The sequence below is a fragment of the Neolamprologus multifasciatus genome, chromosome 6, assembly GCF_963576455.1.
Source record: "Neolamprologus multifasciatus chromosome 6, fNeoMul1.2, whole genome shotgun sequence".
Taxonomy (NCBI): domain Eukaryota; kingdom Metazoa; phylum Chordata; class Actinopteri; order Cichliformes; family Cichlidae; genus Neolamprologus; species Neolamprologus multifasciatus.
The window spans coordinates 18,031,827-18,058,127 of record NC_140444.1 but is presented as its reverse complement, the minus strand read 5'-3'; the positions used below and the strand labels follow the sequence as shown (position 1 = coordinate 18,058,127).

Sequence of the window (26,301 nt, the reverse complement as noted above, 5' to 3'; positions counted from 1 at the left end):
TTGTTGACGAAAAACAAAAGCATTTGTCTTTTTAGGAGTTTAGAAAGACCTTTAAAAACGAAGTAAAGTAGTCTAGTAAGCGTCTGCATCACACCTAGCTGTGCCATTTAATTTGATTGTGAAGCTGACCATCCATTCTAGGTATGCAGACTAGTAGTTCATCCATCCATCTATTCTCTTCTGCTTATCCATTTCAGGATTGCGGGAAGGGGAATGCTGAAGTATATTATGCAATTTACATACGTGTGTGTGTGTGTGTGTGTGTGTGTGTGTGTGTGTGTGTGTGTGTGTGTGTGTGTGTGTGTGTGTGTGTGTGTGTGAGCGACACTTCAGTGGTTAAGAAGTTTGCCTCACAGTGAGAGGCGTGTCGGTCTGAATCTCCTGCTCCTCATCTTTCAAAAGATGAAAGGAAATGCTCTTTTCACTTTTCAACCAAATTTCTTCAATAACCCAAAGAAACAAGGGTTTCATTTTTTAACTAAATGTCAGTGTCATTTAGACTTCTGCAAAAGTCATCTTTTCAACAGCTTTTCAGTGGCTTTTTACTGGATGGATTGGCCCTGTTTAAAACCCCATCCTTTTGTTCCTAGTAATACTTCTATGCCAAAAAATTCTCCATCCATTCATCCAACCTGGTAGATGGGAGACGCTCCAGTCCCCCCAGCTGCCAGAGAGTGAGAGGCAGGGTACACACTGGACAGGTTGCCAGTCTGTTGCAATCTCTTTATAAAGGCAGGTTCCATGCCCATGTGCTTAATTTTGTACACCTGTGGCAATAAGGCTGACAATATGTACATGCAAAGATTAAGTAGTGCACCTGTTTTGTCCATGTAGTATTTTTGTATATACGTATACAGTATATACATCACATCCTCAATGCACTTTATATTGTAAGGTAAAGACCCTCCAATAATACAGAAATATTTTTTTTTCTTTTTTTTTAAACAATCATTGTTTTTTGCAGGTTTTCTTAACTAACTAACTGAAGCACTATTTAAAAAGAAATAGTTGCAATGGTTAACTGCTCCTCTGATAATTTAGTGACAATGATTTGCAAATGACTATTCCTGTTTGTAACCCAGAATAACAGGATAAAGTGAGTGTAACTAATGGATGGCTGACTGAATGGATGGAAATTGGAGGCTTGGGGGATTCTTCGCATGCGGCTATATATTCAAGTGTGAGCCTGGATCCGCTGCAGTAGACGGTTTAGTGTTCGCAAGAGTCCATTAATGCAGATAGTGATGTTAGTGTTAGTGGAGTCCATTAGGAGAACATTATGTACCAGTTGTTTGAAGCTCAAGAGTGTCTTAGTGAGTGAAGTTGCTCAAGTGTGGATAATCACATTGCCTGCCTTTACAGTACAGGGGAACGGAGATGCAGCCTATTGTTCTGTCTTCTCATGCTTTCTCTCCCCTTCTGTCTTTCTCTTTCTCTCTGTGTCCCTCTTGTCTGTCTGATGGGTGATAGCATAGTTTGCAGTTCTTCCTGTTTCTCTTATACTTGTTTTTGTTTGTTTCCAACTCCATCCCTCCTACTTTTACTCTTTCCCTTTCCTCTCTTTATCTTCTCAAACATTCCTCCTTTTCCCAAACTCTCGCTCATTCTGTCTCTCCTCATGCTCTTAGGTCTACTACACAGCAGCCTCTAAATTATTCACATCAGACCACTCTTTGCATCTTCTGTGCTTTTCCGCTCCATCCATCCAGAATTTTTCCTGTCTCACATGGTCGTCTTTGTGCGTGTTTGTGCACTTGTCCATCTGAGTGCAAGCAGGCATGCTTACTTTTGTGTGTGTCTGCGTCTATTTTTGATTTTTGTTTTACTCTTGACGGATGAATACACTCATTTCCAGGTTTTTTTTTTTCCTTATCAAGACCATAACCACTCAAGCACACGCACACTCACATGGAGACATACAAACGTATCCTCAATCTAAAACAGTCAGCCTTTATGTAGTGATTAGCCTCTTTCTGTTCCTCTGAGGACTCATTGTGTTGTGGATGAATAAAAGGCCACCTGGGAGCAGCTAATAGTCCCCGATAGACTGTCAGTCCAAATGTACCCACACAAATACACACACACACTTAAACAAAAGCACTCAAACACACATGCAGTCTTGTCAGTCATGTCTCTATGCCTCCCCTCTGGCTCTCTAAAGACACAGCTCCGGTGACTGACTGACTGACTGACTCTCTGACAGGAGGGATCCGGTGTTAAGGTCAGCTGGCTTAATTACTGAGGATTAGAACCAGGCTAATTGAAATCTGGGCTTCCAGTAAATGGCTGTGATTGGCAGTGGTTGAAATAATAATGAAGCTGAGAGCAATTATGTGCTTTAGTATCCGTGGCACAATCAGGTATTGTATAACTAGTGGTTGAAGACAAAGCTTGTGTGTTATTTTAGGTACTTGAGCCCAAAAAAATAAAGTTAATGAGGGAGTTTTGTAGTTCCAACTTATTTACTTTCTTCTGTTTGTGTTCAGTGACAACTTCTTGTTGTCACGTGGTGCTTTTTGCAACAATAAATGACTTGTAACAGTGCTAGAGTGTTGCAGGCACACCTGACAAACTCATCACAGACAGAAGGAAGAGGTTAACACGTCAGAAACACAACATTTTATTAGAAAATCTAAAGTCAGCTGTTTTATAAGCATTCACTGTTTATGCTGTGCAGCAGTTGTGAATGGCAGAAACAGGTTTGTTTGCAGGTGCACTCTGGGTTCTGATACAGCAGCCAGCTCATTCTTCCCATGATTATAAAACCAGGCTTGACTTCCAAATTTACAGATGACAAAGCCAGAAAGCAATGTGTGCAGAATTCATTTTGGAGGTCTTATATAAAGGGGACAGTGTTCGCGCAGTGGTTCCCATGATTGCGAGAGCGGGGCTTTTTCTATGAGCTGTGAAATTATCTGGGTGGCTCTCAGTGGAAATGGTGAAGTAGGGAGCTCATCCAAATGAAACAATGTGATGTGTGCAAGGCCACGCCAACAAGGGAGTGTAGGGTTACTAATCTACCCTGACCTCAGGGGGTTCTTAGCTGTTACCATTCAGCAGCCCAGTCTCAAATACACATGCTGCAGCGGCTTTGACCCAAACACACTGCGGTGTTGCTTACACCTGTCGCCATCATGGATGGCGGAATGCTGATTGTGTGCGCACGTTAACTTGTGTGTGTGTGCTTTAGCCAATTGAAACCTCCCTCAACCTTTCATTTACATCACTTTCCACCTTGTCAACTTTAAATTTGTGTGTATGTGTTTGTCTTTGTGTTGTTTTTTGTACATATACTGCACACACATATATTCTATGTGTGTGCAGATATTTTCAGCTATTACATGAGCATACTTGTGTGCTTTGCAAGGCTTTAAACGCTTCAACAAGCAGTGGTACATTTCCAACTTTTTTTTTTCTTTGCGCACATGCTAAGTGGTTGTAGGAAAGGGGCAGAAAAAGATGCACGTTCTCAGGGAGTAGCATTCTGACTGTGCACCCTCAATGTTCAGTGCAGTGTCCCACCCCAGGTAGATGAAATAGAATGCATTATTCCTGCCTACAAGGGGCTGGCTTTGAAGTAAGCGTTTGCATAATGAAAGCAGAGAGAATCATGATTGTTATGCTGTATAGGTCCCTTGTGCTCTCTCTCCCTCTCTATTTCTCTCTCTCGTTCTCTCTTTCTCTCTCGTTGTGTTTTCCTTTCTGTCACTCTTTCTTTTTTCCAGTTTGTTTGAATCTATTCTGGTCTATTCTCCTTCTCTCCTTTTTCTTCTTCACACTTTCGCCCTCTTCGCCACCCGTGCTCGCTGGCACGCTCGTACACACAAACACCTTCTCGTCTTGTTCTCTTGGTTTATTATGTCCGTGTTTCCATTTGTCGGGCGTGGTGATTGATTGAAACCGGAGCTGTTAAAAGGCCACACACGCACTCATGAAACCGGCGTCTCACGACCTATCAGCCATGGTTCGATGGGCTGGTACCAGAATTAGCATCTCCTTGGCGAGGTTCAGCGCTAGGATTTCCCGTTAATGAGGTTCTGTTTGGCATAGAGGGATAAAGTCACAAGGGATTCTGGGTAAAACAAAAAATATATGTATGCGAGTGTTTGTGTGTGTGGGATTGTGGAGGGGTGAGGGCTTAAAATAAACTTGTCTTCTATATAAATATTCCTCGTTCGTCTGACTTTCTTTAACGATTTTATTCCCTGTATTATAGATGACTCACAAATGTGGCATTCATTGTGTAGCCTTGAACAAAGTTTTAAAAACCTGGTTTGCTCTGTAGCTTTTTGATTCAAAGGGGGGATACCGTATCCTTTCAGTTTTTACTGAGCTGGGTTCACTCGTCTTTGATCCCCTACTTCCTCGAAGCCATTGTCCCCCCCTTCTCTTAAATCTCCTACTTCAGTTGAATGAAGTTGGTTCGCTGCCTTTGATTTCCTCTCTCACAGTGAAATGACTCTCTATGTTTGATTTAATTGATTTAATGAAATTACATTTGATTTTCCATCCCAACAGAGTGCAAGTCCCAGTAGATACGTCTTTATAGGGCTCACACATTTGACTTTATGCAACCTGCTCATGCTGTACAAAACGCGGCGCTACAGAAACTGTAGCTCACCTGATTCCTGTTCAAAAAGCTGTTGCCTAAAGCATTAGTGAATTTGTCAGGTAGGATGAAATGTTACTTATGCTATTTGACCTCACTATTGGATTCTTCAAAAGTCTTGCCTCTGGACTCAAGGCTGATGAAACATATTTTGACTTAAACTGAATCCAAATTAGAGTCTTTTACCATTTAGCTCGCAAGTTTTCCCCTGAAAGTTCCTCTGAGACTGGACTAGCATTTGAACCTCCCCGATGTCATTTCGGTGCTTAAGCTGTGTGTCTTCAGGCCTCAGGAATTTCTTATATTGAGCACAGACTGGTCAATGTGTGAGAGCTTTCTTAATAGCCTAAATTGCACTGCTCGCAGACAGGTGGGACAATCTCAAGTATTAGTTTGACATTTGGGGAAACACAGTTATTTGTCTTCATGCTGAATTCTTGGCGAGATCTACTCCCAAAGACTTAAGTAAGGGGGGTGATTGGCTGCTTTTTCACTTTACGTCCTTGTACTTGACCATTTTAAGAGGATTGTTTGTTTGTCTGTTTCTTGAGCCACTTAACACTGATCTCATTTAAGCATAAAACGATGCCTAACTCAAGGGATGAATCAGTGTTGTGTCTACACATAACAGACAACTTAGGAAAGAAACAGTTTTAAATTGTATCTTTAGGCTTTTTGCCTAACAGCCTGTAACAAAAAACACATCATTTGTTCCCGATTTCTTTAGCTGAATCCACAAAAAATGCCAAAGATAACACAATTTTACAGGCATAAAATGTTATTTTTGCACCATCAAGGTCATTCCCAAAGAGTTATTAGGACAAACTAGGCATATCTCTGTGTGGTCTGCAGTGTGGGCTGGAAGAATTGAGCAAACTGGACAGCTGAGGACAAACAAAGTGGCTCTCAGTGGGAGGGTGGTTTTTAAGGAGTTGAGGAAACTGGGAGAAATAGTCAAGGTATTCCAAATTACAGAAGAACAGGACAAAAATCAGAGACAACCTGTCTCATGCAACGATGGTCTCAAATCTATTCAGTACAATCAAAACATGACAAACGTGTAAGTGAGGGTGAAAAGACTGCAGGAAGATGTTAGAAGAAAACTGCTTCTCTGTCTTACTAGGTTAAATATTTTACTTGTGTACTTAATCCTTCCAGAGGATCAGCTGCCCTCAGGGTTTCCCACCATTGACATGGGCCCCCAGCTGAAAGTGGTGGAGCGTTCTCGGACTGCCACTATGCTATGCGCCGCTAGCGGCAACCCTGACCCAGAAATTACCTGGTTCAAGGATTTCCTCCCGGTCAACACGTCCAATAACAATGGAAGAATCAAGCAGCTCCGCTCAGGTAACCAGTGCTTTTATCCCTCCATTCTTTTGCCTTCTCTTCAATCCCAGATTTTATTTCCACCTTAAGGGTTTTTCCTCCACCATTTCGTTTTATGTCCCCTTCTTAATATCTGCCCCTTAAACCCATTATTTATTTCCCGTTCCTACAAAGTTTCTGTTTTTCTTGCCCTTGTTAACCCTTTTTCTTACTCCACACTCCTCCTGCTATGGATACTGGCTGTATTTCTCAGCTGCCTCTCTTTCTGCTGCTGCTGCTGTTGCTCCTGTTGTTATGAGTTGACTGTATACGGTTGCCAACCCTTCTAAACTCTTCTAAGCCTTTTTAAAAGTGGACTCCCGACTTTTCTCCTAACTCTGAGGTCTTCCTGTGCAAGTCACCATCACAGACAGTTAAAGTCTCTGTAAAAGAATACAAATAATGCCCCTGAGAGACATCAGTGGGCTACATCTCTAGTAAAAACTCAAAAACTGTATCTACAGACAAGATTTAGCAAAACCAAGTGGTGGTGGCATGTACTGACTGAATGGCCTCTCTAACATAGAGCTCACTGCTGTGACTTACTTGAATAACATTTTGTTTTTCCTGATTTGTCGGAAAGAGCGTCCTGGGTGGATGTGACACTGAGCCCAAGAACATGTATTCGTGTTATCTGAGAAAATCTGATAACAGAATTTCAAAAACCAAAATTTAATAATACAAGGACAGTTTATTCTGTTCCAGTCAAATCATTAATCCATTTCAATCGAGATTTTATTTTTATATTTTTGTTTTTTTCTTGAGCCACAGTAGTGTGTAAGTCCGCTCCCTCCTCAGTCCTCCTTCTGCTTTCAGGGACCGACTCTGGACCTAAAACCCCCTTTCTTGTGATTGGACACCCAAGTCTCTGGCTTCTGTGTGGATATACCAACCTATTTGTTTGTGTCCCTGCTTTTTTTTTTATTATTATTATTATCTGGCTCAACCCCTAAGACCCTGCACTGGATTCTTTCTTATCTTAATTTATAAAGAAATTAAAAAAAAACATTTAAAGGATGTAGAAAAACTGTTACAACTTAAAATGTAAAATACTTGGTAGTTAGCCATGTTAGCTTTTTTAATGTTTATTATTATGATGAAAAATAGCGTGACTTGTATGATTCTTTAAAGTATAAATTTCCATATCCATTACTTTTTTTTGTGGAGTTTTCAAGGTGTTTCTACTAAGTCAACTCCTCTGTGTAACTAATGGTCCGATTGTAATGCAATGTCTATGCTGTTTCTTTTCTCTTTGTATCTTTTTAACCACAGAGTCCTTTGGTAAGTGCTTCTGTTCCAAGGCCCACACCCTCACTGTCCACTTTTCTATATACTGTTCACTAATGTTGCTACTGATTTTGCTGCTGCTCACTTTTACAACTATTGCAGTGTTATTAAAATGCATGGCATACTAACAGTTTTTACACAGCACGAAGCATAGATGTGCACACACCCACTGTAATACACGCACTTGTCTCTCAAAGCACCTGTACATTGTACTGGCTAAAGGTAGATGCCACAAAGAGGACGTACAAACACACACACACAGACATGCACATAGAAAGACACACACACACTCTGTCAACCTAGATGTAGCTGACCTCACCCTCATCTGTGCACCTGCAGCCCTTCCACGCCCAGAGAATAATATTTTTTTCTCCTCACACTCACCTATTTACTTTTCCACTCCTTTGCTAATTCAAATATTCTTTCCCTCACTCACTCACTCACCCTGCCTTTCACTCATCCACTTACTATCTCCAGTCTGCTGTATAAAGTTACCAGTCAATAGCTATGAGCTCTAGATGGCCACTGGTGGAGCCAGGATAAAGAAATCAATCGAGACCACGTTTCAGCCTTCTAGACATTAGCTGTGCATTGTGATAGGCATATATGAAAACATATAAGTCTTGCTGCTGTGGTGTAAAAGTAGTGGTCAGATGTTACACTGCATTAGTGTAAAAAGAGCTTAGTAAGGATTAACTGTTTTAAAAAGAAGAAGAAACAATCTCGTCTGCTCAGTTTATGGATAGTTGAAAATTTAGTGATTAAATGCTGTAATTTCCACTAATTTTCCAATAATCACGTGAAATGTTTTAGACATTTGAATCATTTACATGATTTAGAAAACCTTCTTTGCCATATAAATGCACAGTGGGGCAAATATGCGATTACTACAGCTTAAATTTTCCTGTAATGTGAGGACTCAGACCTTAGTTTTTCCTCCTATTACACCTTTAAAGGCAGAGTTGTGTCTGTTAAATTGCAAATCTACTTTCTGACATATAGTTTAATCTGATTAAAACTGATGTTTTTTGTCATGTTAGTTTATAAATTTTAAAATTTCATTATAAGACTGAGGGGGGGAAAGTAGAGGCTGGCTTTAGCTTTCATTTCTCTTAGGTAGTATTACCTTAAAATACTTGGCTATACTTTTTTTAAAATACATTTTCAATTTAGATACCTTAAGATGAGCCTAAGAGACATCAGCTCGACACATGTGTCTGATTTCAGTTGAGCATTTCTCGGCTGACAGTTGATGCCCTGCTGAAAGCGCTCTGATGTGATAAGCCCTATTTTTGTGGTGGCACAAAAGCTTGCATTTCATCGGTTTGGTAATTTCCTGACCTTTAAATGACTTTACTTTGCGACCACACTGTGCGCATGTCATACAAACAGGTGTGAGTTCATTCAAATAAGTCAGCGCCGCACGGGGCGTCTGCATTTTTGGTGGAAAATATGTATAGACGTGCTGGGAAAAGTTATCTGAGAACCACACTGTTGTGATTTCGTCAGCGAGAGCAAATTAAGTATGACAGAGTATGAAAATATGTATTTATGATTTATGCAAATACATCACCTTAATTAATCGCTCTCCAGACAGTTGAGACTTTTAAATCGCCATAAAAAATGTTTATTTTGTGCAAAGCTGCATGTCAGCATTTATCATTTAAGGTAGTTCTGAGAGATTAGGGCACATCAAAGGTTTCTGCCACGTTTTTATTGTTTGTTTCTGGTATTATTCCACAACTTGAATAAAAACCCACACCATCTGCCTTTGGCTGCAAATTTGATGTGTTGTGTGTTTAGGATGTGCCTTTCGGCACCACCCAGACAATAATAACATTTTTTAATCAGCCTCTTGCTGTTTTTGGAGCTGTTGTCATCATGCATCACTGTAATTGGCACAGCTGTTTCAGAGAATAGAGACCTGTGATGTGACTGGCTAAGAGTGAATTTACTAGTAAGTCACTGCTCAGATGAACTCAGAAGCCACAAACTAAAATAGCGGGTGCTTGCCTTGCATGGGGCAAATATCACATTATCTAATAGAGGTTTTAACACACTTTGTAACTAGCAGGATTAAACCTGGTTTCGAGCCATTTAGAGGACAAGAGCAGTTAAAAGCTCATAGTAGTTAATGGACTTAGAGTTCGCCAGTACACTTTTTAGACACCCAGATGAGTGTAGTGCAGACACCCTTCTCCTATAGCCACATCCACCCCTGCTGCAAGTCAATAAAGTCCAATCAATAACCCATCTCCTTATAGCTCTGTCACTGTCTATCGCTCTATCTCAGGTCAGTTTTTCTTCTTCTCAGGCTTATTCTGTCTTAGTTTATTCTGTCTATTTCCTTTATGCCTCTTCTTCCTCTCGCTCTGTAAGGATCTATATTTTGAGTCTTTCTCTCTAATTTGATTCTTCTCCTTGCCAAGTTACTCCCCCCCACCCCCCCACCCCCTTCCCCCAGTCCCTCCCTCCCTTATCCCCTTCTCCTTCTGTGGTACTAACATTTTCTTCTTCTTCTCCTTCTCTAATCTCGTGCATTCATTGCCCACTCAGGTGGCACGCCCATACGAGGTAAGACTGCTGGGAGGACCAACATGACACAGTGGCCTGATTCCTTTTCAACCCCTGGTTCCTACTTGTCTCACAGATCTGAAAAGCAGCCCCGGGTGGGTTAATCAATATGGGGTTTAGTCCAAAAGACTCAAGACTCTGTGACATTGGTAAAACTCATCCAACTGCTTCAGATCTGCAGTAGGTGCAAGAGGAGGAATTGGAGTTGAGCAAGCAACTCATTATACTATGACTGTCACCTCCCCTCTTCTCATCCTTCATCCCCTCTTCACACTTTAATTTTTCCATCTCAGCCTCAGCGTTCACTCTGTAACAAAGAAGTCCATTGCTTCCTTCCTCGTCATGTTGTGATCTCTCTTTCGCACCCATCAGTTTAACCACCGTTTAACCGTTCACATCGACCGTGTTTCCAATCCAACGCATGATATGTTTACAACTTGGTTTTCTTTCTTTGTTGCTTAGTTTGAGGTGAAAACGCGTACTCACTTCTACCTCTGTTTGTTTGTTTGTTGCTTTTTAAATTTTTGTGACCTGAATTTCTTTTTTTTTTCTTTTTTTTTTCTCAGAGGTCTTGACCTAAGCTTGGCCTGGCCTCTCCTTCTACCTTGTCTCTATTTGCCCAATCAAACGTCCCAGTTTTGTTTTTCCTCCCAGCTGTTATTCGCTCAGGCTGAAAAGTCCAGATGGCAAAGACTCAGACACACACTTGCAAACATGAGTGCGCTCACACGCACACATAAATTCTCAAATCTCCACGCACACAGACAGAAACACACATACTTTCATGGTTTTTACCATTACTTCCTCTTTTCTCTCTCATTACCGATAAAAAGCCCCAAACAACCACTTTTTTGATAAAGTTTTTATGGGCGCTTTTTTGCCTTACCACACCATCTTTAAAGAACCTCTGGTTGACTCTTTTTTTGACAGTTTTTCTATTTTCAGGGAGCGAGAAAACATCGGTCCCTTCCCAAGGCTTTGCGTATGTCGTTCTTTTTTTTTCCCATCTGTTGGCCTTGACGGAGGTCGGTTGATGTCTTTACCTCCTTATTGGGTGTGTTTTAAATTGACATCACACTCCTGATCCCATTGGTGGATCCGAAAGGGTTGGGGAAATCTTATTGCCATGGCAATATCTTTTGTCAGACGTTATCCTTGGAAAATGAAACATGATTTGTTGCTTAATGTAACTGCATCTCAATTTTCAGCATTTTTTTTTCTTCTCAAAATACAGTGACGGATTTCTGCGCATTCTAGCTGTTTGTTTCATTTGCTTTGCATGAAGACCGCATTCTCTGTTTTTGTAGATTTTGTTTTGGTCTTTTGGGTTGTTTTTCTCTTTTTTTTCTTTTTTCTTTTTTCATATTTTGAAATCAGGAAGCTGACCCTTGTTTTGGGCAGATTCTTGCTGAAAGTGGTAGAAACTTATTAAAGTCGCTCTATAGATTTGGCTCTGTTTGTACCCCTACTTTCCTCAGAATGAGTTCAGCCTGTTTGTTTTCTGAAAATGCTCACAGACTCATTTATTCTTATTCTTTCTGCAGTTTTTTTTACCATTTATATGTTAATGTATATACTTACTATATCAAATTTCCTAATGTCTTCCACTTCTGTGTGATTGCTCTTTCTTCTGTCTGTCTGTCTGTGTGACTCTCTGTCCTCTCTTTATCTTTTCCTCTACATCCCTCCATGCATCCAGGTGCCCTCCAGATAGAGATGAGTGAGGAGTCAGACCAGGGGAAGTATGAGTGTGTTGCTACCAACAGGGATGGGACACGTTATTCCACCCCAGCTAACCTTTATGTAAGAGGTAAGAGTTTGAACACTTTTTTTATGATGATGCAACAATTCTAATGATTATGTGTGGATGAGATGAAATTTACACACACGTATCAGTAGATAGACTTATATTAGGTATATATCTAACTTATTAACATGATACAATGCTTTTAAGTAGACTATATTTTATATTTTTTAGCTGTCGAGCAATGAAACTGAATGATTTAAGAATGAGCGCTTCTAAGGCTGGCCTAAATGTTTCACTCGAGTCATTTATCTCTTTGCCCTGCCTTCTTAGCCTTTAGACCTCAGAGAAAAACCAAATCATTGTCTGGTTAAAACTTGTATTTCTCTCCAAATCTGACAGGCATCTCACCTCCTCAGGCACTGTCTTCCCCTCTGCTCCTTCAGCACACGCACGTTCACACGCATACCCACGAAATGTTTGAATCTCGGAGACATTTTTATTCCTGGGGCCTTTTGCTCTGTTGTCTGCCTTCAACCCACCCCTTAAAAAAGGTCTTAAACAGTGGAGCATCTTTTTTTTTTCTTTTTTTTTCTGACTCGAACATGGCTCATGGGGATACAAAGCAAACACTGAATTCACACACATTAGGATACACACCTATGTCATATATAAAATCCACATGCGCATACACATAAACACAAACAGCATACAGTCAGTGATGTGTGTCTAACAGTGCTTGCAGGGCCAGGGAAATCTTGCAGAGCTGCTCAGTGAGTGTTTGACAGGCAGTCTATGGAGACAGCTGGCAGAGGAGCCTGCCTTAAACAGGAACGCTTCCACCAACGTTGGCCATGTATGGCCTCCTTTTCTTTCCTGTCCTCCCCTCACACGTTCTTGCCCTTCCTTGCTCGTTCTCTTGTCCTTTCTGTCTTTTGCCACCTTGCAAAGCTCTTTATGTCTAACATATCCCTCTTTGTCTTGTATTCTCTTTCTGATATTTTGCATTTTCCTGTCTTTTCTTCCTCCTCCCGCCATGTCATATCTCCCACTGCAGAGCTGCGAGAAGGTTGGTACTGTAACGACCGAGTGGTTCTCTCGAGTCTTTCCTGTTTTTGTTTTTTGCCTTTTTTTCTTCCATTAAACTGACACTTTCTGTTTGTGTGGCTCAGCTGTGGGCTGTGTGCAATACTGAAAGTCTAAACCCGCCTGTACATTTTACTCCAGAGTAATATACCATGTGCTGTTTTTCCATGTGAATGCATGTGTGTGTTTGTGTGTGTGTTGTGATTTTTTTCTCCTTTTTTCTGTCTTTTGTGTTCATAAAATTTTAAAATTCACATTAATAAAACATCTTGATATCACATGCACCCTAATGGTAGTGTACCAGACTGTTCAAATGCTTGTACTCTAACTTGAATGTCATAAACTTTTATCTCAGAGCTCAAACCTCCTGATTGTTCTCCGCCGCTCTGCACAATCATTAAATCGTAATTTTTTCTCTTCTCTTGCCTTCTTTGCCGTTTGGTCCAGTGCGCCGTGTCCCCCCTCGCTTTTCCATCCCTCCGGCCGATAGCGAAATCATGCCAGGAGGGAACGTCAACATCACCTGTGTGGCGGTAGGCTCACCCATGCCATATGTGAAATGGATGCTGGGAGCAGAAGACCTGACGCCAGAGGACGACATGCCCATTGGCCGCAATGTACTAGAACTGACTGACGTACGCCAGTCCAACAATTACACGTGCGTTGCCATGTCAACGCTAGGTGTGATTGAGGCAGTGGCACAGATTATAGTTAAAGGTGAGCAGTGGAAAGGATAGGAACAACAGAGTTATACACCAACCTTAATCGAGGGTGATTTTGCTTATGACTTTGTAATAAGGCAGAACTGCAGTGCTCTCTCTTTCTCTCTGTTTACCATGTATTTTTATTACAAAAGAATTAAAAAGTAAGACAGTAAAGAAACGTATTTGTATGAGAGCTCCTTTATATACAGATGTTAAAAATATTTATTGAAGAGGAAAGTAATGAGTGCATCTAATGAACACACTAAAGATGCAGTTCTGTACTATATGCACGCAGACAAATAGTCACTGAATACATTTGAAGCAGATACAAAGACAACTACATGTTTTACAGTTCATTAAAATTAAGAAGAAACTATTATCTTGGAAGCCAGAGAAAAGGTTAGTAACCAAACACTCCTCTCCACCAAGCAGGAGCAAACAATCACAAAAAAACAATGTCTCTAGCTGCAACCTCCAAACACTCACACAGCTAACTTAGTGCAAACACACAGTTCACTAGCTGCAACCTCTGGCGCCAGAGCTCACCTTTCTCTGCCCTTAAATACCTGCTGATGTGAGTCAGCTGTACGATAGAAAAAGGTGGCACCTAAGGCAGGAGAGATGGTAGGACACGCCCACACAGGCAACTTCAGGAGGAGGCCCTGCTAGGGCCGTAACATGGACTTATGACAAAGCATAGATTTAGTTAGATTTGTTTTGTTATGGTTTCGATTGGAAAAGGCTCTTCTTATTGCTGTAACAGGTGTATCAGTTTGGATACTTAATTGTTTCAAGAGGGTTAATTTGGTTTCAAATACATTTCTATTCCTTGGGGAGCTGCTTTAAGCAAATGTAAATCAAAAGACAGTGTAGTGATGTGCAAATCTAAACTCAGTATTGAATGAAAAACGTGTTAAATACTGAAGCTGAGATTTTACTGTTGTAGTTACTTTGTGAAGAATGTGCTGATTTTGAATTGAGTACCAGTAACTAAAAGTTGGAATAGGGGTAAAAAAGAAAATGTGTGTTTTAAGAAATTTCTTAGGAATAACGCCTGTTGGAGTATCTTTCAGCTATTGAGGCAAATGGGTAACAGGTAGCTAACTTAATTATATACTGTATGAAAAGAGCATTCATAGAGACTTTTAAAGTCTTTCAGAAGGAAAAATGGGGATTGTCATCACAAAAATTAAAAAGAAATGTTGAAATTTAAAGAGCTTGTGGTAAATCTATGTACTCAAAGGACAAGACCTAGAACAATATTGAATTACTATGATCTTCATGGCCTCAAGTGGCACTACATTAAAAACTGACCTAATGGGTTTGTGAAAATCTCTCTTTGAGCTCAATGAACAATGTTTGTCATGGTTTCTACTGTAAGACTTCACCATGCAATGAATACATAAACAAACATATACAAAATGTAAAGAAGAAAAATCCAGAAAGAGCTGCACGAGTTACACTGTGTGAGTTCTGGGCCTGAACTCATGTAAGATTGTAAGACTCAGTCAAAAATATGAAATTCTTCTTTAAAAAAATCAAGAACTGCATCCTGTGGGCTACCAGTAAACTTGTCTTGTCTTACTTCTGTCAGCAAGACAATACCAAGCCATGTCTATACATTAAACTAGCACAGCTTTGCAGTAAAATGCTGTTAAGTGATCTTAAATTCATTGCGTGTCTCTCTTCAAGAGAAAATATTTAGAGAATTAATTTTAAAAAATATATGACAAAGAAGGCCCTGATCTGCTGAGCAGCTTAAATCCTACCAAGAAACACTGAGAAAACGTTGCTTGGGGCGCTTAAAAAAGAGGTGATGCACTAGAGTGCTAAACATGTCTCTGCCCAGCTGTCTATTACAATAAACAATAAAATATGTCACGTCTTTTTTCCACACTTCAGCTTTGCCAAAGGCTCCTGGCATCCCTGTGGTGACAGAGAGAACTGCAACAAGCATCACTCTCACCTGGGATTCTGGAAACCCTGAACCCGTCTCCTACTATATCATACAGGTATGACAGACTTGTAAACATTACCTACCTCACAGCACTATATGTACACAAATTGCTGAGACACGCATTATACAACTCGAATTCCAAGAAACCTGGGATGTATAATGATGTATACATAAAAATACAATCCAGTGAATTCCAGATCTCATAAACCAATATTTCCAGAACAATGCACAGAAAGCATATCAAATGTTTGAAATGAGGCATTTTTAAAAATACAAATCGTGGAACAATTTCGCAATAATGTTCCTCAATGTAAAAGCGTAAAGACTCGTTATCTAGAATAAATAATATTGTTAAAGGATTTAGAAAATGTCGTGTTTTCTATGTTCTGTTGTAAATAAAAAATGCTATTTATGAATTATTGCATTCTCTGCATACCCAGAGTCTTAGAGCACTAGGATTTATCAATATAAACTGTTATCATGTTGGCCTCAAGCCTACTTAGTATGGCTGCAAAGGCAGGAATCCCTGTTTCTCCCAATACTAATAACCTCCCTCGAAGTGTTCAAAGTAAATCTGGTGTCCTGTGAATACTCCCTACTGACAGTGGTAAATTCATAAAAGAGAATGAATTAACAGTACTATGGTTAACAGTAGTATTGAAATACTCACTTTCTAAATTGCAGGACTCCTGCATGAAACATGAATTGCCCAAATTTCACTCTGTACATTTCAATGTAAATCTAGATAAGTAAATGCTTATGCTGTATGGTTTTACATAGTTTTGATGTATTTATGTATACAGACACAGCTGTAGCTGTTAACTCAATACAAAGTTGTTTATTGCAGCTTGAATTCAGTCTGTACTTCTTCTTCTTCCCTTTTTCATCTCTTGTTTCATCTAGCATCGCGCCAAAGGCTCAGAGGACCCCTATAAAGAGATTGATGGCATTGCTACAACACGCTATAGTGTGGGCGGCCTGAGTCCTTACTCTCACTATGACTTTCGGGTGGCAGCTGTCAACACCATTGGTCAGGGCCCCTCCAGCGAGGTGGTGGAGGCTCGCACAGCTGAGCAGGCCCCCTCCTCGCCTCCTCGCCAGGTCAGGATGATGCCTTTATTTGACAAAGTGGAAAGCAGTTTTTACAGCGATAAAAATGTTCTTTCCAAATATGGATCGAGGCTATTTTTGACTCTGAGACAGCCGTTGCTGGAGCTGTCTGTCCATCCTGTTCTATTCTCATAAAAGCTTTGAGAGAATTTCAAATTTGGTACAAGCATACATACTGGAATGATTAGAATTTGTTCAAAGGGCCATATACCAGGATTTATTTCACTAATTATTGCAAACTATAGAATACAAAAATGTGGAATTGGATAAAATATCACAGTGATGGCATTTTAGCCAAAAGAAATCATCATAATTTTCTATAAAATACATGTTTCTTATATTTATATAGGGTTTTAAATCATTTACACCCGATCACCTAATTTTCTAAGGCTTCACCTCACATATTATACATTTTACATATCATAACATTTCATATTACATGTAGAGAGATATGGACGTAATATGCAACTTGACTAGTTAGGCATATAAATAAAAATTGGTATTTATGGATCAATATGTGGATGCATTTATGTAACCTCTATTTTAATGCATTTCAGTGTTGCTGTTTTCCAGTGCTGTGACAAAGTTTTTCCCCCCTTAGTTTTATTTTTGTTTTGTTTTTGCATATTTGTCATGTTACATCTCTCCAATCATCAAACAACTTTTAATATTAGACAAAGATAAGTAAATACAAAATTCAGTTCTTACACAATGGTTTCATTTCTTTATGGAAAAAACATGCCAAACTTCCCAGGTTCTGCATCAAAAAAGTAATCAGTCCTCCTTTTTCAATTATTAATTAATGGTGATTAATCATGTTTTTGCAAAGAGTTCAGTTGAACTCGCCACATCCAGACCTGATTACTTCTAGGACTGCTGAATCAAGAAACCCCTTACCTATCTGACACCTGTCTGACAAAATGAATTAGGCCAAAAGATCCTTTTTTAAAGTAACACATCGTGCCACAATCTACAAACAACTCAATAATAGCTGACAAACAAAGACACTGACATCTATCAGTCTGGAAGATGTTACAAAGCCATTTTTAAGGCTTTAGGACATCGATGACTTATCCAGGAGGGCGCAAAAGAACTCAGAATAACATCTAAAGAACTGCCAGCTCACTTGTCTCAGTTAAGGTCAGTCTTCAAGATTCAACATTAGGAAAGAGATTGGGGGGGGGGGGGGGGGGGGGGGAGCATCCATGGAGGAGTTCCAAGGAAAAAACGCTGCTGACCAAAAAGAACACAAACGTTTCCCAGTTGCCAAAAAGCATCTTATTGGTCTCCTAGACTTTTGGAAAAGTATTCTGTGGACTGATGAGACAAAAGTTGGATTTTTGAAGACCTGAATCTTCTTACAGCTGGTGTAAAACGAACACAGCATTTCAATACAAAGAACTTACCAATAGTCAAACATGGTGGTGGTAGTGCGATGGCACTTTCACACGCGCAATAGTGACATGTCAACCAAAACGTACACCTTCTATAGATGAAGGGTCTTTTCCCCCTAGACTTAAATGCAATCACTCTCCGTTTGGCAACCACATAAACTGTCCCCTGTTGCCTATTAGCAGAATCCAGGTTTAAACTTTCTCCACATTTGTGTCACTTTTGCACTTGGTGTTTAATTTTGCTCTTTTTATTTGTAGGTCATAGGTCGGATGCTGAGCGCCACAACAGCAATGATCCACTGGGATGAGCCTGAGGAACCTAATGGACAGGTGGTCGGTTACAGAGTGTACTACACCTCTGACAATTCGCTGCCAGTCAACCAGGTGTGTATTCCTGTGTGCGTGGTTTGGTTTAATGTTATTGTTATTGTTACTATTTATGCATAACAGATGATAACTTGTGTTGCCAAGATGTATAAGGTATGAGAGTATCTGTGTGCCTGCTTGCATTCATGCATTGTGTTGTGCACCGGTGTTGTGCAGTGGGAGAAGCAGATGGTGCGTGGATCCAGCTTCATCACCATCCAGGATTTGACTCCTAATAAGACTTATTACATCCGAGTGCTGGCCTTTACCTCTGTAGGAGATGGCCCCTTGTCCCAGGACCTGCAGATTATAGCCAAGACTGGAGGTAAAATAAGAGAAGCAAATGGCATATAATGGTTAAGATTATGTAGTCTTAGTGTTCTTTAAACAATCCTCTTCCCCTTTAGTTCCTTCTCAACCATTAGATTTTAAGGGTGAGGCAAAGTCTGAAACCAGTATCCTGTTGTCCTGGGTGGCTCCAACAACCCAGGGTGGCCCAGATAACCAGATTACAGGATATGAACTTGTTTACCGACGAGCTGACGACACAGAAGAGGTAAAGATGGAGAGATAAAAAAAATTGTCACTAAATGGGCTGTTTTCATAGATTTATAATTTTATAGGTAAAGTTGTGATCAGAAGTTTACCTAAACCCATCATTGGTATGAATGTTATGAAAATTTTGGACTTTGAATGTTTTCTTTGAACTGTTCAGTTATTAGGGTGGTATTATTGTACAGAAAATAAAACTTTAATGAGTTTAAAAAACATGAATTGAGTGCACAAGTTTGAATTTAATGATTTATTTATTTCTCGAGTCCACACAGGCTCAACAGGGTTTGCAAACAGGCTCAATTTGAGTCTTGATTCTTTTAATCATTGGTGATCATGACTGATTACAACTGGTAGTTTCTTTTTGCCCGCATAACATGGATTAGTTTCACAGCAGTTGTTGGATTGACCAATATTTTAAAACAATGGGAAAATCGAGTAAAGAGCTATAAAAAGGGGAATTGTAGATTCGAACAATTTGGGAAGATCTGTTGGAGCCGTTTGTAAACTGCAGATTCTAAGATCAGTTCAAATAACTGGACATAATTACAAGTTATTCAGATGTGTTGTCACTGCCAAATTCAGGAAGGAGACCCAAATTGTCACCCACGTGGAGAAGCCACATGCTTTGTAGAGAAAAGTTTTATGGTCAGGCAAGACAAAGATTGAGCTGTTTGGCCACTAGCATAAGAGGTATGTTTGGTTTGATTAAAGGGGAGGCTTTCAAATCCAGAACACATTACCAGCTGTCAAGTATAGCAGTGGTAGCATCATGTTCTGGGGCTGTTTTGCTGCCAGTGGTACTGGTACACTGCAAGAATTGAATGATGAAGAAGGAGGACCTCCAGATTCTTTAACTTTACCTCAAATCAACAGCTAGATGATTGAAATTTGGACACAGTTGTGTATTTGAACAGAACAATGATCCCAAACACACATCAAAACCGTTTTTGAAATGTTTGATGTTACGTTTTTGGAAGGGCTTCCCAAAAGCAACTCTATTGAAAATTTGTGGATCAGCCAGTTCTGTCTCAGGAAACCAACCATTTCAAACAAACTCTAATTCTGCCAGTTCAGCAAACAGTCGCTAAAGATGTATGCTGTAAAATCAGTGCACCTGAAAAAATGAAAAGTTGAAAGAAATCATTAAAAGCTCCAAGATACCATGACATCCATGCCCTTAATGAGTGTCCTTAAAATTCTGATCACATTGGTAGGTGGATAGACAATAACAAATTCAAATACGATTGTGTAAAGTGATAATAATTTGATATCATTATTAATCTAGTTATAAAAAGTTAACTCGTCTTTTTGTCCTTTCAGAAAAAAGTGAGCTTTGAGCCCGCCACATCCTACCTGCTCAAGAACTTGAAGCCCTTTTCCACCTACACCTTCCAGCTTGCTGCCAAAAGCAAAAATGGAATTGGGGCATATACCAATGAAGTGTCCATTGACACACCACAGACACGTAGGTCTACCTGCACAGACTGCAGTGTGTGAAAGTGTGAAGGTGTTTGTGAGAGCGAAAGAGAAACAAGATCCAGTTTTGACAATGCAAACGCAAATACATGTAATGCTAAATCACGTAGGTTTCTCTACTGCAATTTTAATTAGACACATATGTGGCATTGTTGCATTGTCAAAAAGGAGCCATCATGAATCAAGACCATAGCTGGAGCTGACCTCAGAATTGATATTTCAACAAATATATAAAAGACCAATAATTATTTCAAGAACTTAGCTTTAGTCGATGTATTTTGCATACAGTACTAAGCATTTCTTTTAAGATTGCCAGAAAAACTTCATTTGTTGGCTACCAATCTGAGGTCCGTAAGAGACTCAGTAAAACAAGGTAAGACGAGGTTGGCAGATAGACATGAGAAGTCCAACATGGACCACAGAGGCTTGTAGGCTGTAAGGACAAATTATGGGAAGGTATGTGTGTTTCAAGCTCTAGTCAGTGTTTTTGTCATTCACTCGTTTTCATTAATCAAACATTGCTACCAAACAGAAGTTGACACCCATCATTTCAGTATCTCTGTTCAACCATCTTTTAATTTCTATGGTCATTTTTCAAAAGAGCTTCAGTTCTCCAGAGTTTCTTTTTCATTTTGTGTTTCTTTGTCTTTTGCTCTCTGTCTCTCATCTGCTCAATTTCACCCCCATGGCAAACCTCACTTCTCCACTCACCTCTCCACCCACCAATAACAACTTGTATACACAACCAAATAACATTTACCCAAACAACCCCTACTGTGCCTCCTCAAAACTGGCCAATCAGTTCCTTCAGCACCTCCCCAGGACATCAAATGCACCAGTCCCAGTTCTACCAGCGTCCTGGTAAGTTGGGCACCACCACCTGTGGAGTTTCAGAACGGCATCATTACAGGATACTCCATCCAGTATGCCACTACAGAGGGCAACAAAACATCAAAAAGAATTGATGGAATTTCTCCGGAAAGTTCTCCGTATCTCCTGGAAAACCTAGAGAAATGGACTGAGTACGGCATAACCGTGAGGGCACAGACGGAAGCTGGGGATGGACCAGAAAGTTTACAGCTTCTTATCCGCACTGAGGAAGATGGTATGTTCCCAACAAAAGATACAAATAAAAATAGGATGGTCCTCCCTACTAATAGTCGCTACCTCTAACTTACTAACCAAGCAGCACCCTAAACTAACAGCAAGCTTGTTCTACTGGCCAGTAAACTCATTTATTCTGTTCTTGAGCTGCAATTTAAACGGACAATGCATTTGTGATCCACTGTCAGACCCTCCAGTGAAAACCTCCTCTTTATTTTTCCTTTGTAACCACCAGAATCTGCCAACATACAGAATCTCCTCCTGCAACCCCCCCTCACCACTGCTTTCTCTTGTCAGCTGCAGTCCCCTTTTTTCCTGCAGCAGCTGGCATTATCCTCTTTTATTTTTTTGAATCAGCAAAACCACCCTTTTTCCCTCACCTTTCCCTTTCTTCTAAAAGCCCCTCTTTTTACTAAAAAGAATACTGAGATTTTCCTGTCGAAAGCTAGCAATAGTCCCCTCTAACAATAACAAGGCTGTCGGTGTACCTCAATCTTTCCTCACCTTGGCTTTTCTCACCAGTAATCTGTCCTACCAAATCATTTCCAGTACCTTTACAATTATTTTGATACATCTAATGTAAACCAGTGCGGTGTGTCTTATTGTATCTAGAGTAATTTGTTATATTTTTGATTCCAGTACTCTTTGTGCTTGTGGGTGGGTCTGTCAAATAGATAAAGGTGGCTGCAGTTTTTTCCTTCTTTTTGTATATTTTTGCTTTTTGGGGAAAGAAGTGTAGTTCTTGGCAGTACGGGAGAGGTTTTTCTTGATAACAGTATTTTCTCTTTGACTGCCTGCCACTATTTATCTGCCCCTGGCAACAAATCCTTTTCTATCTGCCATTCTTATCTTTTCTACATTTGCTTCTTATCCTCCACTGCTTTTTTCCTCCATGTTTTTCCTCAAGCGCTCTCATTTTTTTACTATTTTGACTTTTTTTCCCTGACATCAGAGCTGTTTTAGACTTTTTGTAGGGTTGTAGTTTTTCACCTTTTTTTAGCTTTTGGCTGTTTTTTATCTGCCCCTGAAAGCATTTTTTTTTTTACTAGAAAGAAACTTCACTAAAGTGAAGGCCTTTAACTGAGAGGTTTAACTTCCCATCATCTGTGACCCTTGACTTCTATCCAAAAATGCATTTGTAGTTCCAAGTGGTCCTCCACAAGGGGTGGAGGCAGAAACTGTGAACGCCTCGGCTGTTAGGGTGAAATGGCGAGCCCCTGCACCTGAAAGACAGCACGGTCTGATCCGAGGCTACCAAGTCCATTATGTGAGGATGAACTACGGAGAACCTCAGGGTCAGCCATTCATCAAGGACATCCTCATAGATGACTCACAGGTAACCCGAGAATATTACCTTAATGGGTAATCTGTAAATAAGTAATCTATAAATGCAATATAAAACATTATGAGATAAATTATATTACATGGTAATGCTGATCATTAGCATAGTCAGCTCAGTTCAGCAGCACATGGGTTTACTTGGACATATTATACAGATGTCAAAAACCACGATGTGGCCATTAAGACATTAAAGTATCTTATTTCAATTGTGCAAACACCATCTGTCATAGAAGGTGTTGTGCTGGAGTTAGGACCCAAATATAGGGCAATATAGGCTTTTTATTTAAGTCCAAAATAAATTAACACAAGTTCAGAAACACAAAGAGAACCATAAGAAACACCAAAGAGCGAATAGAAGAAAGGGCAGTGAGGACTAACTAAGGATTAGACTCAGATGTGTATAATCAGCACAGGTGAGGACAATCAAGTAAAGAGGAAAAAGAACACAAGAGAGGACAAACTTCTTAAAGTAAAACAGGAAATGCGTAACAACTGTTAGTTTGAAGAAAAAAAAGCAGCCGCTTAAACATGAAAAACGAAAAATCAATTTGAATGATTAGAGCAAAGAAGGACAACAAGACAGAGGCCTCAAACTCAAATTAAATATGAACCAAGCACACAAAAAACTAACACTAGAACAGCAACTTCACAGGTATTCAGAAAACTAAATGAGAGCTAGAACGTAAATAAAATAGTGAAACTAAAGCTGAGCTTTACTGGAACAATAAAAACAAAACAGGGATCCAATATTACTAAAATAGCAGGAAACAACACTATGACATCAGAAAAATCTGCAGCAGTCTGTATCAACTTTCTATAGGATGAATTAGCGACTACACATTTGCTAAATAAGAAGCTAACTCTCATATCTGTCTGTATAATATCTCATACCTGCAACCAGTACGCTTAGTTTTGCATAAATACGGGAAACAAGCTAGTCCATCTTTGTGCAGGTCGGCAAATGTCAGACTTTTTCTACCCTTTAGAAACCAAAAAACCTTCAAACCCTCACCACAATTTTAAAGAATCAACAGTTATAGAGACATCAACTAAAAAGGATCCAAATTAAATTTTGCTCAAATGCACCCTCTCTGTTGTCTGTCTGAATCTCTTCACCCAGCTGTGGGCGTACTTGTATTTGAGAATCAGTGTTTTCTCCTGATTGTGCTAAGTCAACAGTCCGCAACCCGTAGCTAAACACTTAGCGAACAGACGTGAGAACAAAATCATTATTCTCATCACATGTTATGTAAGTCCACCAGTGTCCAAGCAGTAATAACAGCTAGTAACTCATGTTATGTGCCAGCAAAAGCAAGCAAATGTCATGTCAGCCAAAGTCCGTTGGTAAAGAAAACACCACAGTGTTAAGTATCATACTTTGCATCTTTATCATCTAAACTCAACATTAAAAATGCGCTTTTTTCAGTAAGAGTAAACTATTTTCTGACTCTTACTCTTTCAAGTAAGTGGAGCTAGCATTTGCTTCTTCTTGTTTTGTTTTCTGGTAAATGTGAGAATTTTTCCCATCGCAATTCTAAAAGTAATGTGAACACAGCCTGACTCACAGAATTCCTAAAATAAGATTTACAATCTGATAAGGTTAAACAGCCTTAATGTGTGTTATTACGTTTTATTTAAATTAAACTGGAGATTTTGTTAAATGCAGATAAAAAAAAGTCCTTTTGACTATTACTCATAATGTGTTTCTCTCTTTTTTTTTTCCTCCTGCTGCTTCATCATTCAGTGGGAATACGATGACTCAACAGTATATGTGAGTAAACATTTATTTGTGCATATTATTTGATGTTAGAAAAAGAAAAAAAAGTAGATGAGTCATATTTATGAGACTGGAGCTTTAAAATTAAGTCTTTAAACATCGTGCAAGAACACATTTCTATTTCTGTATTGCGTGTTCACCAGGAACACAGAAAAGAGAATATATTTAATAAAGGGACCTAAAAACCCCCACAGATGACTGATAATATGAGTCATTTTTTGTATCACCAAAATATTCTTGTTATATATACGATTTACACACATACTAAGAAATTAACAAAATATTTGTGTTTATATGGAGACAAATCAGTTTTTAATGCCTCTGTAGGTAAACGATATTTTGAGTTAAAAAATGATTTAAACTCGTATCATTTGGTAGTTTTCCAGGACTTTGGGTTTTGTCTTGATACTCACAAACACTATCCTCAAAAAGTCAAATAGAGTGTACGAGAGTATCCGTACATGTCTTGATATTGTTTGTGCAGAAGTGAGCTGAATAACTGCACAGTCACACTGTCAGGCAAAAAGACTGTACGCTTTTGCTGTACCTCTTTGTGTTGCTTTAACCACACCCTCCTTGAGTCTCTTTTTGTTGAGCAGTGACTGCTCATTATCCCGAGGACAAACAAAAATTAGTGGCCTTTTGTCGCTGACAATGCTTTTTGTTGTTCTGCAGGAAGTGGTGCTGGGGGACCTGAAGGCAGATACTGCCTACTCTGTATCAGTAGGGGCTTACACTGCCAAGGGCGATGGCGCTCGCAGCAAACCTGTTACTGTGTGCACCGCACCGCCATGTAAGTGTGTCTGCACAGACCCAACCATACACAAAGACACAGAGGTTGAAATAAACGACACACGTAGTTGATTGTCTTTGAGAGTTTGGCATCACTAATGATAATTATTGCCTACTGAAATGGTCTCACACCTTGCTGTGCCACAAGAAGCCACGGGTGCTGTATTAATCGTATTGTGCAGTTTTGCTCGAGGTAATGAATAATGTGCTTTGTAATTACCGTCTAATTATCTTTTCATTATTCTCTCCCTCTCTCCTGTTTCTTTCCTTTCCCTCGTAGTGCCCGAGAAGCCCAAGCTGCTAGTGAGTGCCACTGACTCAGGTACGGCCCTGCTTCAGTGGTACCCCCCTCCCAGTCCAGCCACCCCGCTCCTGGGGTACCGCCTCACCTTCGGCCGCGTTGACGTTCTCCCTTTTACAGTGGTTGAGTTTCCCCCCAAGGAAAACCGCTACACTGCCCAGGATATCCACAAGGGTGCTAACTATGTGTTCAGACTGTCAGCCCGCAACAAGATGGGCTATGGAGAAGAGGCTGTAAAAGAGGTGACTACTCCAGAAGACGTCCCGAGTGGATATCCAGAAAATATTATCTCAGAAGAGGCATCTGCCACCTCGCTTCGGCTGGCGTGGAAAACAGTCCCGCTGATTGAGCAAAATGGGAAAATTTTGAAATACTCGGTGCTATACAAGGATATAAACAGTCGGGGAAACGCTACAGAGGTTGTGGTGCCCACTCAAAGGTCGAGTGTTTTGTTGGAGGGTCTGAGTGCCGATACTGTGTATGATGTCAGGGTGTGTGCGTTCACAGCTGTCGGTCCTGGGCCTTACAGCCCCAGTGTCCAATTTAGGACCCAACGGCTAGACCAAGGTAGGCTCACACTCACATTCTAACAACCCATCTTCACCAGGCTCAGGATGCTAGACACACCTCCAAACAGCACATTTGAGAGTAAATCAAGCAAAGTCCCACATGAACATGAGACATCTTGTGGCTGCATCCTAAGTGTCCTTTTTCGTTGTCTTGTCACTGTAGCCTTAGACCCAACATCCTTTTCCTAAA

The 26,301-nt window shown here is 40.0% G+C and overlaps 1 protein-coding gene across 26 annotated transcripts in view; it reads left to right on the top strand.

Moving 5' to 3' along the window:
- ptprdb (protein tyrosine phosphatase receptor type Db) overlaps positions 1 to 26,301 on the top strand; it is a 176,012-nt gene that overhangs the window by 116,048 nt on the left and 33,663 nt on the right. For 12 of the 26 annotated variants that reach the window (XM_085163723.1, XM_085163722.1, XM_085163718.1 and 9 more), the window contains 17 exons: positions 5,768 to 5,956; positions 7,247 to 7,255; positions 9,818 to 9,835; positions 11,535 to 11,645; positions 12,637 to 12,648; positions 13,113 to 13,382; positions 15,272 to 15,381; positions 16,230 to 16,427; positions 18,089 to 18,214; positions 18,374 to 18,521; positions 18,604 to 18,752; positions 20,072 to 20,216; positions 21,030 to 21,332; positions 22,474 to 22,667; positions 24,417 to 24,443; positions 25,125 to 25,242; positions 25,522 to 26,109. In XM_085163723.1, coding sequence (XP_085019849.1) covers positions 5,768 to 5,956; positions 7,247 to 7,255; positions 9,818 to 9,835; positions 11,535 to 11,645; positions 12,637 to 12,648; positions 13,113 to 13,382; positions 15,272 to 15,381; positions 16,230 to 16,427; positions 18,089 to 18,214; positions 18,374 to 18,521; positions 18,604 to 18,752; positions 20,072 to 20,216; positions 21,030 to 21,332; positions 22,474 to 22,667; positions 24,417 to 24,443; positions 25,125 to 25,242; positions 25,522 to 26,109 — 2,715 coding nt within the window. The remainder of the gene's footprint in view (positions 1 to 5,767; positions 5,957 to 7,246; positions 7,256 to 9,817; positions 9,836 to 11,534; positions 11,646 to 12,636; positions 12,649 to 13,112; positions 13,383 to 15,271; positions 15,382 to 16,229; positions 16,428 to 18,088; positions 18,215 to 18,373; positions 18,522 to 18,603; positions 18,753 to 20,071; positions 20,217 to 21,029; positions 21,333 to 22,473; positions 22,668 to 24,416; positions 24,444 to 25,124; positions 25,243 to 25,521; positions 26,110 to 26,301) is intronic. The other 14 variants (XM_085163717.1, XM_085163732.1, XM_085163724.1 and 11 more) reach the window with 10 other exon arrangements.